Below are 17741 nucleotides of genomic sequence, written 5' to 3' on the forward strand. Positions count from 1 at the left end.
CCTTGGGCTGACCTGTTACCTATTTTGAGTAAATTTCTTTTCCTATTGTTGGGGAGCTATAATTTAAACAAAGAAGGTACTTATCTTTGGGTAACTCCTTGGAATAGAAGTCTCCTTGGCACTCTTTTTTTTTTGAACTGGAATATAGAAATTCAGACAACTATTCCCACTGGTTCATGTTATTAAGATTCCGGTGCTATCTTATCAGCAGATATGATTGGAGCAGTAGGATCATGTTTCATTTTTCCTACTGAAATATTGCTTTAACAATTAAGGTACCCTTTTTTTTTAAAAAAAAAAGATTTTATTTGTATGTAATCTCTACTCTCTGAGATCGAGTCACATGCTCCACCCACTGAGCCAGCCAGGTGCCCCAAGGTGCTTTTGTGTAAACATCAAGACATGATGATGAAAGCCAGGTGTTAGACATAGTGTGTAATGGTGGACAAGACTTGTTTTTTTTTCCCCCAAGGCTTAGGGTAGTGAAACACAAGAATTCTAAGAAAAATTATTATTAGTAGGAGTATAAATTCTCTTCCTTTATTCTTAGGATGGCTTAAATCTTTCCATCCTTTAGATGTCAGCTTAACAGAGAAGGCTTCCCACCCTGACTCGTGACTGCCCATCATTCTGTCAGTTCCTTGTTGGCATCTAGTCTTTCTTAAAAGTTTACATATTTATATATTTGTTGTTTCTAATCTGTCAGCCCTATCAGAATATAAACTCCCTGAGAGCAGGTTCCATGCTCACCTTATTCACATTTGTATCCTAGGTGTCTAGCATAAAGCCTAGCACACAAAATGCACCTATATTTCCTTAATGAATGAAACTTATGACCTCTTGCGAAAAGCATATATTTGAAACAAAAATTTTAAACATTTAGCTTAATTTTTCCAGTTCATTTTACATATAAACGAAGTGATTGATTTTTGAGTCTCATTACTGTTGGGTGGCATTTTACATAAACGTTTCCTTTGTGTCACATGGATGTCCAAATTTACAGAATAATAATAATTACAGCCCCGACCACTTCTCGCCAACACATTACCCACATTTGCTCTTGTTCCTGCCATAATTCGAGAGCTTTGGGTTGGTTTTGTTTTGTTTTGTTTTCCCCCTCACACTGATTTGAAGCCTGGCAGATCTGGCCTAATTTACAAGGCATTAAGTATATAATTGTAAAAGTGTGAGGGTGCTCGAGCTGAAAACTTAATCCCAGAGATCCATGTCAGACGAAATCGACGCACGTTTCTGCCAAGGGTTTGTCCCAAGAGGCGAACTACTCTCCAAGGGCTCTGTAGCCCAGTTGGCCGACTGCCCCTGAGTATTGGACACAGCCTTCGTTTCTTGATTTGGGGTCAGGCTTACTTTTCCAATTGTTAAGCATGCCTGTGTGTGCGTGCGAGACTTGTGGACTGTGAGGTGCGCCTTTGGGGCGTAGCCGGGCGGTTTAAACCAGCGAATCCGCGTTCACCTACACCTTCCACCTCTGCACATCTCGGCAGGCGCTCCACGGGTTTGCACGAACTCGCGGGTCCTGACCGTCCTTCCCTCTCCGCCGTGCCCGGACAACCCGGGGCAGCGGGGGGTGAGGATGAAGTTGGAAAAACTGAACCAGATCTAGAGCCGAGCGCCGAAACGCACTTGGAGGGAGGCTCCAGCGCGCTGGAGAGGGAGGCAAGTTGCACCCGCGCGAAAGGGGCGGGCCGGCTCGGGCCGCTCGCATTTCCTGTGACAGGGTCTGCCCCAGCCTCTCCTTCTCCCGCGGCGGCGGGACCATTTCCTGAATCGCTGAAGCGGAGGGAGGACTGGGGCGCGGCCCTACCACTAGCTCAAACGGGAGGGGGGGCGCGTCAGGAAAGGATGAAGGACGAGAGGTCTACCAAGAACAGGACAGTGCTACCGGGGCTATGGTTCCCCGGTAACGCGCCGAAAGAGGACTTCTATGGGCCAGAATAAGTCCTGTAGGCCAGGCCGGCCGGCCCTTCGTTCGGCGCCGGAGCATCCCCCCTCCCCGCATTCCCGAGGTGGTTCGGCCCGAGAGGCCGGCGTCTCTCCCCCAGTTTGCCGTTCACCCGGAGCGCTCGGGACTTGCCCGTAGTGGTGACGGCGGCAACATGTCTGTGGCGTTCGCAGCCCCGCGGCAGCGAGGCAAGGGGGAGATCACTCCCGCTGCGATTCAGAAGGTGAAGCCTCGCGGGGTCGGGGATGCCAGGCCCATCCTGCCCTCGGGAGCGCCACCGGGGGCCGGCCCGGGAGTCGGCCGGGCCGGGGGCGGAGGCGGGCCTGCTGGGAGGCGGTCGGGTGTGGGAACCCGAGCCGCGGGCTGTGCCTGAGTGGGTGGCGGGAGGCGGCGAACCGGTCCTCCCACGGAGTCCTTCACGCGTTTGGGCTCTTTCCTGTAAGCACAAAAGCCCAAGTACCCGCCGCTGGATTTCTCTAGGGATGGGGCGGCGTTCGGGCGGCGGGGCGCGTGCGCCCGGCGGCAGCGGCCGCGCGGGGAAGGGCTGTTTGTCGGAGCCGGCGCCCCCCGCGGCCCCGCGCGTCGCTCCGGAGTTACTTTGGCGTCGCCCCGCCCAGCGCGCCGCGGCTGCTTCGTGCACGCCCGACCTCGGGTCGCGGGAGGCCGAGGGGAAGTCGGAGCGCTGATCGCCGCTCTCCGCCACGCTGCGCACTTTGGCCGACTTGGGGGAGCTCCCGGGAGAACTTGGGGGGACGCTGCAGGAGCCTGAGGGGCGGGCGAAGGAGCACCCTGTGGACTTCGGGGTTACCCTCGGAGTTCCCTTCTCCCTTCCGGATTCATCCCCTCTCCGTGTGCGTCTGCAGCAAATACTCATCGAGCGTCTGCTCTGGGTGCTGGGGCTACAGTGGTGAGCCATGGTCCCTGCCTTCATGGAACTTGGAGTCTAGTGGTGGAGACAATCTGATAATCATGATCTATTACAGAAGTCGTGATAAACACACGGGGAGGTGCGTCCCTTTTAGAGGATAGTTCAACCTCTGTCGCTGCTGTGTTACTGCCAGTTAGGGACACAAAGCTGCTTTATTGGCCGCTATCCCTTCCTGCCCATGAGCAAGGCAGTAATCTGAATTTTAGTCAGCCAGACTTTGAAAAGTTACTTGCTAATTGAGCAGTTCACCTTAAATATTTCGGTTTTGTTGTATACGCTGGGATGAAGATGAAAATTGAAGAAAAGTCAACTTTTCGTACCACTCAGGACACCATTGTATGCCCAGCAGATTATGTTAATGGGTTTCAGTTTACTGTCAGGTTTTTCCTAGTGTGGCATTTGACATTTGCCCAACTGTTGCTTTATTTTATGAATAAACCGGCTTGTCAGTGCCTGGAAATGCAGTGCTTTCATGTAGTGCGTTGGGCTAAGTCTGCAGCCTGGCAAACAGCTCCAAGTACATACACTGAAGATGTGTTTCTGGAGGGATTCATTTTTTATTTTTACTTTGGGACTGTAGAAGAGTCCTGAGGTTGGTTGGGTAGTTTCCAAAAAGAGTTTTTCCTACATACATGTTAAGATATTTATTATGAGTGCTTAATTCAGGAGCTGCAGATCAATTAGTTTTCATTCTCAGATGAGAAGAGAAAATGGATTCCAAATTAAGTGTCTTACTCTATACAGTGTGAGAGATTGATGTTAGAAATGAGACATATTCGGGCGCCTGTGTGGCTCAGTTGGTTAGGCGACTGCCTTCTGCTCAGGTCATGATCCTGGAGTCCCGGGATCGAGTCCCACGTCGGGCTCCCTGCTCAGCGGGGGGTCTGCTTTTCCCTCTCGTGCTCTCTGTCTCTCATTCTCTCGCTCTCAAATAAATAAAAAATCCTTAAAAAAAAAAAAGAGACATATTCTATGGTGAAGTTTATTAGGTTGAGTGATTGAGGAGATATGTTGTGAAGTCATTAGATTGGACTAATGGATTTTAAAGACACATTTTTTTGGCATCCAGTGATTCTATTTAGGAAATAACCGCACTTTTCGGAAGAGCATGTCAATATATATATTTTTTTCCTAGCAAGTGAAGATTGTGATTTGTTTGTAGGAAGAAAATCACAATTAAGGTTAAATGGATTTTGTTTTTAAAAGAGGTACATTAAATTATTGAGATAGAGTGATTATTATTATTATTATTTTTTAAAGATTTTATTTATTTGACAGAGAGACACAGCGAGAGAGAGAACACAAGCAGAGGGAGTGGGAGAGGGAGAAACAGGCTTCCTGCCGAGCAGGGAGCCCAATGTGGGGCTCGATCCCAGGACCCTGGGATCATGACCTAAGCCGAAGGCAGACGCTTAACGACTGAACCACCCAGGCGCCCCGTGAGATAGAGTGATTATTGTATTATACTTTATTAGGTCTTAGAAAGGTGGGGCAAGTTCAGGAGGAACATCTACTTCTGTCCCTTGACCTTAAGATAAATCTGAGCCTCTGAAATCATAAGTGATTTGCACAGGATTGTGAAGCCGGCACTTAGACCAACTGGCCTTTTCATTGCTACATCAGTACTCTTTCCTCAATGCCATCTTACTTGGATGAGTTATTTATTTATTTATTTTTAAGATTTTATTTATTTATTTATTCATGAGAGACAGAGAGAGAGAGGCAGAGGGAGAAGCAGGCTCCCAAGGAGCAGAGAGCCTGATACGGGACTCGATCCCAGGACCCTGGGATCATGACCTGAGCCGAAGGCAGACACTTAACCATCTGAGCCACCCAGGCGCCCTTGGATGAGTTATTTAACCCTGAAAGCCAATATTGCTTTGAATTGCTGTAAGACGATAAAATGATAAATTGATATGCTTTTTGTTTTTAAACTTTTGGGACAACTTAATTATAAGGTAAGCTCATAAAGTGTGCAACAAATATACATGCTTAGAAGTTATCGTTTTTGATTATTCCATGTTTGGAGAATCACAGAACCATACTTTATAACACTTGGAAACTAGCCATCTATCTCCTCAAGCTTCATGGGCTTACGTTTTCATGTGTTCATTGTGGATAAGGACAAAATTTTTCTTTACTACTGCAAAGCATAAGAATGATGCAGAGTCAGCTTGGACCCTTACCTCTTAGTCTTAACGGGCTAAAGATTCTGTTACAGGTTGTAGAGGTAATAAAATGTTTGAATACAAACAAAACCCCTCCTTGGCTTCAGGTAATAATTCAGAGGGAGAATAAATGGAATACAGTTATTTGAAAGTTGTTGACTAAACATATCATTCCAGAGGTGTAGAATAAGACTTAAAAGACCAGAATAGATTCAGTTCCTATATGAATAAACATTTCTTAGAAATCTGAAGGATTTTTAAAATTTTACGTGATGCACTAGATTTACAATAAACTTTTTCTAATTTTATTTCAGATGTTGGATGAAAATAACCATCTTATTCAGTGTATAATGGACTATCAGAATAAAGGAAAGACCTCAGAGTGTTCTCAGTAAGAATGATACGAAAAATTTTTTGTATTCATTTTTCTGTGTTGGTTAATTTTTTACTTTTCTTTTTAATAACTGCTTTACTGAGATATAATTCACATACCATGCAATTCACCCATTTTAAAGTTTATAATTCGAAGCTTTTAGTATATTCATAGAGTCGTGTTATCATCACTTCGGTCCATTTTAGAACTATTTCATCATCTCCAGAAGAATCCTATACCCATTAGCAATAACTTTCCATTCCCACCTCCTAATCCCTCACCCCCTGACAACCACTAATCTGCTTTCTGTCTGTGTGGATTGGCCTATTGTGGACATTTCATGTCAATGACTGTATAATGTGTGGTCTTTTTTGACTGAGTTCTTTTCTTTAGCATAATATTTTCCAAGGTTCATCAATGTTGAAGCATGTATCAATACTTCCTTTCTGTTGCTAAACAATTTTTTATTGTATGGTCATACCATGTTTTATTTATCCATCAGTAATGGACATTTGGGTTTTCATTTCTTGGCTATTATGAATACTTATATGAACATTAGGGTACAATTTTTTGTGTGACTTTTCCTGATTTTTATAAAAGAAAAATTTGTTCTTTGGGATGCAGTGGGTCTCTTTTTTTTTTCTTTTTAAATACTTATCCTGCAAATTTCTGTGTACTCTGATTTGTGGAAAAGTTAGATTGTCACATTTTTGGATATTTAGTTACATCCATATATGTGGTTGAGAAAGCAAAGCATCTAATAGAGAATTGGTTATCATAAGAACCAAACTTTTTTTTTTTTAAGATTTTATTTATTTATTTGAGAGAGAGAGCATGAGAGAGAACACATGAGAGGCGTTAGGGTCAGAGGGAGACGCAGACTCCCTGCCGAGCAGGGAGCCCGATGCCAGACTCTATCCAGGGACTCCAGGATCATGACCCGAGCCGAAGGCAGTCACTTAACCAACTGAGCCACCCAGGTGCTCCCAAACTTGTTATTTTGAAGTGATGTGTCAGAAGTAAATGCTATCCTTAATAGAATGTGATGTAGTGGAACAAGTTGAATCATCAAAAGTCTCTAGAGTAGCACTGTCCAGTAGAAGTATATTGTAAGCCACATATATAATTCTACATTTGCTGATAGACACATTAAACAAGTAAAAGGAAGCAGAAATTAATATTATAATATATTTTACTTAAGCCGTTATTTCCAAAATAATATCACTTTAATACATAATCTACATAAATATATTAATGAGATAGTTTATATTCTTTTGTTTTATACTTAGTCTTTGCAATCCCTTGTGAATCTTACTCTAATAACACATCATTTTGAACTAGCTGCATTTCATTCTACCTAGTGGCTACTTTATTGGACAGTGCAGCTCTAAAATATTTTATTCTCACCATTATTTTGTGACACACCTGTCTTTCCTAGAGCTCTCACTGGTCTGTTCTCAAGTAGATTTTTCCAACAACCCTGGTTCTTGCCTCTGCATGCACTTTCCTGCTATGCTGGACTTTTGCTATTACTTGATTCATCCTTTATCTAATTCTGAGTCTCTCTTGGTTACTTTGTCTTTTTTCTCTTTGTTTAATACCATTTTTGAAATGAAAAAGTCATGTAGGGTCATTGTAAAAAGAAAATCATAAAGTATAAAATTTGGTAGAGGTAAGAGCAAGTCACATTTCACTTTCCAATCTTAAGCTTCTCCTCTCCGCAGGGGTAACTACTTTTAATAGTTTACTACCTATACTTCTAAACATTTCTTTGTGCATTTACACACATGGCACTCATATCTACATAAACACATTTAGATAAATGTTTTTGTTTTTTAATGGGTTAGAATTTTATAAATGGAATGGCTGGGTCAAAGACCATGCTAAATTGCCAAATTACCCTGCAAAAAGATTGAATTGGTTTGCTTTCAGCCAGATTTCAGAGCCTTGGTTTTCAACATCCTCTGCCAGCATTGGATTTTAGTCGTCTTTGAAAAATTTTTGCTCATCTGGTTGGTGAAAAGTGGTATCTTTTTCTAAAACTTTATTTTGAAATGATTTCATTCTTACAAAAAACATTTTAAAGACCATATAAGAAATTCCTGTATGCCCTTCACTTTCATTTTTCTCCATATCATTCATTTCTTCTACATATTTCTCTGAAACATTTGAGAATAAGTTGCAGACATGATTCTTTCTTACTTTTAATTACCGCAGTGTGTTTTTCATAAAAACAGGCACAAATTCTTAAATAACCAGGGTATAATTGTTAAAATGAATAATGCAATGCTGTAATCTTCAGACTTGTTTAAAATTTTGCCAATCGTCCCATTAATGTATTTTTTTCAGGTTTAGGATCCAGTGCAGTATCAGATGTTGCATTTATTGTCACATGCCTTGAGTATACCTTTGATCTGAAACCATTCTTCAGTCTGTTATCTTTCATGTTGTTGATGTTATTGAAGAATACATAGCAGTTATTTTGTGTAATGTCCCTCATTTTAGGTTTGATTTGTGTTTCCCCTTGATTAGATTCGTGTTATGCACTTTTGGCAAGAGCATCACAAATATGGTGGTGTGTCCTTCTCAGTGCATTCTCAATTAGCTGTATGATAGTGATTTGTCCCAGTACTGAGAATCTTAATCACTTAGTTGAGGTGTGGCCTGCCAGTTTCTCCACTGTAAAGTTACTATTTTTCTCTTTTTAATTCATATGTATCTTCTTGGGCAGATACTTTGAGACACATGTTGTTCCTTCTTGTACTTTTTTTTTTTTTTTAGCATTTATGTTAGCATCCATCATCCAATGATTCTTGACTGAAACAGTTATTACTGTGGTGGTTGCCAAATGGTGACTAAATCAATCATTCCTTCTACATTTATTTGAAATCCTACTCTAAGGAAACCATTTCTCATTCCCTGCACCCATTCACTCATTCATTTATTTATATCTGAACGGATTTATGGATTTTTTTTTTTTAAAGATTTTATTTGTTTATTTATAGGACAGAGAGACACACAGCGAGAGAGGGAACACAAGCAGGGGAAGTGGGGGAGGGAGAAGCAGGCTTCCCGCGGAGCAGGGAGCCCGATGTGGGGCTCGATCCCAGGACCCTAGGATCATGACCTGAGCCGAAGGCAGACGCTTAACGACTGAGCTACCCAGGTGCCCCGGATTTATGGATTCTTAACTGTATTCTTTAGGTTATAATGTTACTCTATTTTCTTTCTTTAGTTGTCCCCAATGTTGACCACTGGAGCCCTTCAAGTTGACTTTTTGATATGTATTCATTATTTTTTGAGCATTTTCTTATTTTCTTGCACCACAAAATGTTCTAGACTCATCTTGTTCTTTTTCCTGCCCCAGTTTGGAATTACCTGTTTCTTCAAGCCCTGGTTCTTTTTTTAGAGAATGATATTTAGAAACTTAGGTCTGAGTACTAGGATATTTTATTTTCTAGTCATTTGTACATTTTGCGTTTTATATGATCATTTCCATTACTTTTATATATATTGTTTCTTCAATGAGTCATGTCTGTTTATATTTCAAAATATTCTTTAAAAAATTAATTAGCTGATCTATTACCTTAGTTTAACTATGGATAATCATCAGTGGTAAGGAGATCACTGCCTCAGATCAGCCATGGGATAATAAAAGTTGACAGGCTCTGATTAGAATACTTATTTTCATCTATGGCTTTTTACACTGCCAGATAGAGCCAAGGGATTTTTGTGGCATAGGTCTGGTTCAGTTTCTTAAAGGACCCGGCGGTACATGGCATGGATAGGACGTGTTCAGATCTAGAATCAGCCTTTCCAACTTGAGTCAACAAAAGCTTATACTGTTTTATTCTTTATATTCTTAGCTTTTTTGTGTATATATGATCATTTCCCCCTTCTCTGCATATTGGAATAGACCTCATCTTCTCACATATTTGGTGCAGATGGGGTTTAAATTGGTTTAGATGGAATCTTACATTTTACTTTTCCTGATGGATTTAATTTCATTCTTAGAGCTCTTTAGATTTTTTTTTTTTTCAAGTTGTTCGTGTTGGTTTGTGAGTAAAGAGAAGAAAATTTCTCCTCTCAACCTTAAATGTTCTTGTTTCTTGCATTAGGAGAAGGAAAAGGAAAATGAAGAGGAACATCAATAAATGACAGCCATCTGGGAATTGATAGGTCAATTTTAATTAAACAGTTCCTTAAGATGTGATAACTGCCTAAGACAGTGTTTTTTTAATATAAAATAACTTTATTTTTATGAAAGTATTATATGAATTGTAGAAAATTAAAAAGCACAGATAACATAAAAGTAAGATAACAAACACTATTCTCACCACCTAAAGATTTTCACTGGTAACATCTCTGTATATATTGCTTTATCTCTCTTTATCTACATATATGTGCACACACTCCTGTTATGCTCAATAAAAGTAAATCACTTGTGGAGCTCAAATGCACAGATCCTCTTCCCTTTAAATTCTGATAACGTATGTGTGAGAATATATTATTGTTCAATTGTAGTGTTTGATTTGAGTATTTTCTAAATCAACTTATATTTTTACTTAAATCAACACTTATTTTTTGTATTTCATCATGAGTGTGACTACTTCAGAGTGTCCTGTAAGTGGTTTTCATTCAAAAAAAATTTGTATTAATCATTATGTAAAAGAATGTAGTTTTAAATCTCTAGTTAGGAAGATAACTTTTATTTTGTAAATTATATTTCTGTTACCTTATAAATATAATCTTCATAGTTTCTTGGTCAAGGTTTATTGTTAAAAATGAACTCTGACTTTTTCAGGTTCATTTTTTAATTATATCAATAAATTTAATAGTGGTTATTTGACCTTACTCCAGAAAATTGATGTAGTGGTTCTTAGTGGAATTTTTGGGACATGGAACTGCCTCTCATTTAATGGGTTCATAATTATGGGTGTTTGGAATATCTGTCAGTATTTATTAGGAAGTTACCATCGTCAAATGTAAAATGTTGAATATGTTTATATTTGTCCTTATCATATATACTCAGTTTTCTTTTGTTAATATAGACTGTTTTAGAGATAATAGACATGTACATTAAAAAAATAAAAGTATATACAGAATAAAGTTTCTCAGGAAAATATTTCTTTAATATTTGTAGAAGAATCTACTTTTTATTATCATTTCAGTAGAGTCAGCTGAAGCCAGGAATGTTTGCTTATTGCTGTTTAGGTGATGTATACACAAACTTGTAAAAGAATATGAATATATACTACCTTTTCTTTTTTTTTTTTAAATATACTACCTTTTCATTAATATTCATCTTTGAGTCTTGAATGACCTTAGGGAAGCGTACTTGATGAATGCTGTAAAAATAATGCAGTTTACAAAAAAAGAAAACCTACTGAAGTTAGATAACATAGCTTACATTAGGTAAAAGATTTGGGGTTATTAGGACAATTGGAGTAATTTGAATGGGTTTGTGGATTACATGGTATTACTGTATCAATATTTGTTGTATTGTGGTTGTATATGGGAATTTCCTTGTTTTTAGGAAATTGACACTGAAGTATTAGGAGTAGTGGGATATTATGTCTGTAACTGACTCTCAAAGATTTTGAAAAAAAGTGTGTGTGTGCTTGCATGTGTGTACATATTGGTGTGTGTGTTTAGAGATGGGTAAGACAAATGTTGTGAAATGCCGACGATTGGGGAGTGTGGGAGAAAGATATTTGGGAATTCTTCATGCTATTCTTAAAACTAAGTTTAAAATTATTTCAAAAATTAAAAGTTAAAAAGATTTAGGTTGGGGAAATGTCTTAAAACTAAAGTACTCCATAAAAGTTGCTGTATTTATCGATGTTTAGAACCACAAGGGACTTTGGAGATCTACTTTAACTCCCATTATTTTACAAATGAGGCCTTGAGAGCGTGGCAGATTAGATTTAACAGTATTCTAATGTGGACTTGTTAAGTACTAATCAGCATGACTACAGTTTTTTCTTAAAGGGTCATGAGGAAGCCATAGTCTCTTAGAAAGGTTTGTTATTTTTATTTTTGCAGGGTGGTCAGCAAACCTCATATCTGAATATATTAAAGCCATATTAATACTCAGAGAAGAAAAGAAAAACTTCAAGGAGTAGACTTTGAAATGGGTTATATATATATTTTTAAGATTTTATTTATTTATTTGTCAGAGAGAAAGAGACCACAAGCAGGGGGAGCGACAGGCTGAGGACGAAGCAGGCTCCCCACTGAGCAGGGAGCTCGATCCCAGGGATCATGATCTGAGCCGGAGGCAGACGCTTAACTGAATGAGCCACCCAGGTGTCCCCCTGGGTTATATGTTCTAATTAAAAATGGCTGGCTGGTGGGGCACCTGGGTGGCTCAGTCGTTAAGCGTCTGCCTTCGGCTCAGGTCATGATCCCAGGGTCCTGGGATGGAGCCGCGCATCCGGCTCCCTGCTCGGCGGGAAGCCTGCTTCTCTCTCTCCCACTCCCCCTGCTTGTGTTCCCTCTCTCGCTGTCTCTCTCTGTCAAATAAATAAAATCTTTAAAAATGGCTGGCTGGTTTTAAAAAATGACAAGATTTTGGAACCCTGTATCCTAAATTCCATTCAAGATCTTTACAGAATAATAAAATAGTTCCAGCTAGTGTTTCCTGTTAGTGCGGTTTTAAGAATTTTGACAATGTAATTAAGCATTATGGATAATTCAGTACAATATAATAATTCCTCGTCTTCTTTTGTCTAAGGATCACTGTAACAAACATTTTATCATGTCTGATTGAGCAACATAGTGTAATATGTGAGGAGGAGCATTAAGAGCCTAAACTTGTTTTTAAACTACAAAAACAAAAAAGGAAACAAACTTTGGAAGTGTTGGTTATGTCTGTTACCTTGATTGTGGTGATGGTGTCACAGGTGTTTGCATATGTCCAAACTCATCAAATTGTACAAGTTAAATATGTGTGGGTCTTTGTATATTGGTTATACCTCTAATCTGTAAAAAATAAACAAAAAGCATAAACTTGTTAGTGAAGAAAATTGAAGGTCAGTGAGAAGTAGGGTTTTTTTCTTTAGTAAGAAAAAAGTAGTAAAACCAGTTCTAATAGAAAAAAATAAAGCAGCAAAAGATTTCCTAGGATTCCTCATATGGTGTGTAGAGAACAACTTCATCTGGGATCTGTGTTAGAAGACTTTATTTAGCCGAATAAAGTTCTTTTATCTTATTTTCATTATTTTAATTTGTATTTAATATTTCTAGGTAAACAAAATTCTGAAACAGTGTAACAGTTTGGTAATAGGATTTATAAGTTTGTATTTGGAGGATTTAAAACACTAGTAACTGGATCACTACCAATTTGCAGAGAGTTAGCAAAACTAATTCCTAAGATCACAGTGAACATGCTTAACCACTTCATTGCACTAGTGAGAATTTGCTTTGTTTTATAAAGTTAATTCTTAATGGTATTAGTGCCCTATTATTTTCTGTCTCATATATGTCTCAATAGTGCCCTATTATTTTCTTTACATACATACATATACATATATATATGTATTTGTAAGTGAAGACACCTATTCATTGTTTTCTCTATATGTTGAGCCCTAACAGATGGGCAGTAGGCATAAATTGTTGGTCACTGCTGCCGGTAAAAGAAAAGTTGTGTGATTCCTGCCTCCTTCCTGACATTTTCAGCAGAGCCTGTTGCCTGGACTTGGGTTTGAGGTTTTTGGCAATATGAAAATGGCAGGGGGAAGGGAATAAGCATGTCAGTTTTGTTGAATTCCTTCATTCTAGATCTCTTTTTAGAAAAGACATGTACTATGTATAGAGCTAGTACATATCTCAGTAATTCCATTTCCTGAGCTGTGCAAATATTGTACATGTTATTGACCTTTCTAAACCTCAGTTGCCTCATCTGTAAAATGGAGAAAATAAGCACTTTTACCTCATAGCCTGGGTTTGAGGATTGACTGCATATAGGGGTATATAAAACAACTATAGCAGTATCTAGCACATGATATGATCTCTGTGTGTGTTATTATCTTTGTATCTATTATTTGGAATTATTTTGCAGAGGAACTAGGAAAAAATTGAAGTGCTATTGATATTCAGGTAACATAAATCTTTTATTAAACTGGAGAAATAATTAGAATGCTATTTGTATTTAAGCAGATAGGAAGAAAATTATTTTTAATATTGGTATTTGTTTTGTTTCAACAGGTATCAGCAGATGTTGCATACGAACTTGGTCTACCTTGCTACAATAGCAGATTCTAATCAAAATATGCAATCTCTTTTACCAGCAGTAAGTACCTTTAAAATTGTGTGAAGTAGACAAAATCTTACATAGAATTATGTACAGGATAACACATTTTTGTTTAGTGATTTTAAAGTTTTGTTTAGTAAATTCTGCCCTCTGAGAACATGAGGGTATTCTATATGATGTAAAAGCTTCATTGTTTTGCCTTCATATTTAATTTGAATCAGTTCACCTAGAATTGTTTCCCTCCCTGAAGAAGTTATATCCATTCATCCATTCACCCACGTAGTCACCCACCTTCCTACTTATTTATTTATTTTAATTTGTAATTGTACATATAACTTATGAATAACTGTGTAGTATTTCAAAGCAAATCCCAGGCATCATATACTTTCCCTGGTAAATACTTCAGTATGCATTTCTAGCAGAGAAGCAGCATTATTCCACCCAACAAGATTAACCAAAATTTCTTAATGTCTTATTATACTCAGGCTATCTTCAGTTTTCACTGATTATCTTAAAAATACCCAAATGTTTAAATGATTGTTTGCTGCAGAATCCAAACAAGGTCCACATGTTGCATTGGTTGGTATGTGTCTGAAGTCTCTTTGAATTTATATTAGTTTACCTTTTTTTTTTTTTTTAAGATTTTATTTATTTATTTGACAGAGAAAGACACAGCGAGAGAGGGAACACAAACGGGGAGGGTCAGAGGGAGAAGCAGACTCCCTGCTGAGCAGGGAGCCCGATGCGGGACTCGATTCCGGGACTCCAGGATCATGACCTGAGCCGAAGGCAGTCGCTTAACCGACTGAGCCACCCAGGCGCCCTAGTTTACCTTTTTTATTCTCCATTTATTTGTTGAAGAAACTGGGTCATATATTTTTTAGAGTTTCTTACATTCCAGATTTGGCTGATTGTATCCTAATGGTCCTTTAACATGTTCTTCCATTTCATCTCTTATTTCTTATAAACTGATAATTAGGTAGAGAGGCTTGATTAGAGTTAGGTTCAGTTTTGTGTTAAGAATATTTCACTGAAGGGCCCCTAGGTGGCTCAGTCAGTTAAGTGTCTGACTCCTGATCTCAGCTCAGGTCAAGATCCCAGGTTGTGATCCCAGTCCTCTGTTGGACTCCACTTAAAAAAGAATATTTCATTAATGGTGCTGTGTATTGTCTATTGTATCATATCAGGAGGAACATTTTGGTTGTTCCATTTTTAGTAATATTAAGATTGATCAATGGGACTGGCTGGCTCAGTTGGTAGAGCATGCAACTCTTGATCATGAGTTCAAGCCCTAAGTTGGGCGTGAAGTCTACGTAAGGAAGAAAAGAAAGATTGATCGATGGGTGCAGTTGATACCACCCTGATGAATCTATTAGAGTTCCCCATCAACCTTTCACTTAATGGTTTTAGCAGTCATTGATGCTTGTTGACCAGATCTGTTATTTCATATTGGGATCACAGAATGATGAATTTCTAATTTTACAGTTCCTTCTGTATTTATTAGCTGTACTTCTTTTAAAAAAGAAAAACTTCCTTTCATCAAGTATTTGGTTATCCTGAGATAGAGAGTCCCTATATGGGAATCACGATTAAAGGCTGGTTTCTAGCCTCTTACCAGTTTTCAGAATAACAAGTTGGCCCCTAGCAAACTGTGAAGGTGACCAGTGATTTTTTTTTTTATTATTGTCATCTAAACATACACGTTTTTATATTTTTAATGTGTCCATTGCAGTCATTCTTTCTGATACTTCAGATTATTTCCTCTTTGGTCACTGAGAGCCTGTTCATTTGGCTGCTGTGTCCATCTGACGTGATTCAAGTATTCTTGTATAGCTTCTTTTCTTTCAGGATTTGAGAGCTATCAGGCTGACTATATTTTCTTCCCCAGAACTATTCTGCCTTGGCTATTTTTTCAGGCAGCACTTTTTCTTTTCTTTTTTTTTTTTTTTTAATTTATTTATTTGAGAGAGAATGAGAGATAGCAGGAGAGGTAAGAGGGTCAGAGGGAGAAGCAGACTCTCTGCTGAGCAGGGAGCCCGATGTGGGACTCGATCCCAGGACTCCAGGATCATGACCTGAGCCGAAGGCAGTTGCTTAACCAACTGAGCCACCCAGGCGCCCAGGCAGCACTTTTTCAATGGGAATTGATATTGACCATAATTTGGATGTTTGGGGCATTCATTATTACTGGGTTTTCATTGTTTCTAGGTATTTTTTTTTGGTGGACAGAACTAGTAAACACATTTTTTAGAAAAAGAAATAAAGTGTTGAATTAGTGCTATTTCCCTTCTGGAAAGGTTTTTTACTTAGCTTTGATTTTATGTATTATCTCTTCTCTCTTATTCTAAAACTCTCTGTTGTTCCATTTTTAGTAATATTAAGATTGATCAATGGGACTGGCTGGCTTAATGACATTATTGTGGTTGTTTATTTACTTTATACTACTACATATATGAAGTAATTTCAGTATAACAATACCAAGATTGCCACTAACAATAAGATGTTTGTCCTTAAGATCTGTCCCACTAGGAATATATAATCAATACATTTCTTTTTGACTCTGAAATAATTCATGTGGTTATTATTTTGAACTTGATTACCAGCTAGGTGGAATTTATTTTTGTGAATGGTGTGAGGAATGGGTTCAATTTCAATTGTTTCCATATGGATAGATTTCTGTTCCAGCATTATCTCTTGGAAAAACAAAATGATAACTTTTCTCTGTTTTGTCATGCCACCGATTTCATATATCAAGTGTCCATATATATGTGGGTCTCTATTCTGTCTCACTGGTCTGTTTTTATAAATTCCACTATCTTTTCACACTTGTCATAGTCTTATAAATCTTGATGTATGTTAGAGAAATTCTTATGTTTTTCAAGAATATCTTGGCTATCTTGGTCCTTTGCATTTCCATATATGCTTAAAAATCAGCATGTCCAACATAATCCTGTTTGATTTTTATTGAGATTATCTTGACTCTTGGGGAGAATTTATATCTTCACAACATTGAGTCTGTCAAATCATGATCATTGCATATATTTTCGTTTATTTAATCCTTCAAATATCTTTCAGTGGAGTTTTATGATTTTCCCTGCAGAGGATTTGCACATCTCTCATTGGACTTATTGCTAGGCACTTCATATTTTTTGAGGCTATTTTAAGAGTCTTTGTTTTTTAAACAAAGATTTATTTTCTTACTGCATTTGCTATTTACACGGAAATGCAACTGATACTGAATTTCAGTCTTGTTCAACTCTTATTTCTAACAATTTTTCTGTAGGTACCTTCTGTTTCCTATATTCACGAACAAAGTTGTGAATAATGAGTTTTGTTTCTTTCTTGCCAATCCTTACACCTTTTATTTCTTTCTCTTGCCTTACTTCTCTGGCTAGGACCTCCACTACATTCCCGAATAGAAGTGGTGATAGAGGACATCTTTATCTTGTTCCTGATCACAAAGGGAAAGCTTTCAGTGTTTGACCATTAATAAGTATGATGCTTGCTGTAGTTTTTTGTAGATGCCTTTTATCAGATTAAGGAAGTTCCCTTCTGTTTCTGTTGTGCTAAGTAAGAGTTTATATCTTGAATGGATGTTAAATTTTATTAAATACTTCTATTGCATCTAATGAGATGATCATAAATTTCTTCTTTTTTAATCTGTTAATGTGGTGATTTACATTGATTTACTCTTTAATGTGCAGTCCATCTTGCATTCTTGTAATTAACCTACTTTTTCATGACCCACTTGGTCATGGTCTTTGGTTTGGTTTGGTTTGGGGATGGTCTCTTAAAAAAAATGGCTGTATTCAGTTTGTTAAAATTTTGATCAAGATTTTTATGTCTTTGTTCTTGAGTGTAATTGACCTTTAATTTTCTCTTCTTATAATGCATTTGTCTGGGTTTTATTTTGAGGTTATGTTGGTTTTATAAAATGAGCTGGAAACTTTTCCTACTTTTTCTTACTGGAATAATTTGTATGATAAAGCTACCGTTTCTTAAATGATTGGTGTACTTCTTTAGAAAAGCTGTCTAGGTCTGGAGTTTTCTTTTTG

At 38.1% G+C, this 17741-nt stretch overlaps 1 protein-coding gene across 4 annotated transcripts in view; it reads left to right on the plus strand.

The window, feature by feature from the left end:
• The first annotated feature begins 1374 nt into the window (after positions 1–1374).
• SS18 (SS18 subunit of BAF chromatin remodeling complex) overlaps positions 1375–17741 on the plus strand; it is a 93741-nt gene continuing 77374 nt past the window's right edge. For 3 of the 4 annotated variants that reach the window (XM_045886896.3, XM_045886898.3, XM_045886899.3), the window contains exons 1-3: positions 2027–2186; positions 5374–5450; positions 13641–13725. In XM_045886896.3, coding sequence (XP_045742852.1) covers positions 2118–2186; positions 5374–5450; positions 13641–13725 — 231 coding nt within the window. In that variant the 5' untranslated portion in view covers positions 2027–2117. Of the gene's footprint in view, positions 1678–2026; positions 2187–5373; positions 5451–13640; positions 13726–17741 lie in introns of those variants that run through there. The other variant, XM_045886897.1, reaches the window with a different exon arrangement.

This window comes from Mirounga angustirostris, unplaced genomic scaffold, assembly GCF_029215605.1.
Source record: "Mirounga angustirostris isolate CCGP_5_RB_7025 unplaced genomic scaffold, mMirAng1.0.hap1 SCAF_14, whole genome shotgun sequence".
NCBI lineage: Eukaryota > Metazoa > Chordata > Mammalia > Carnivora > Phocidae > Mirounga > Mirounga angustirostris.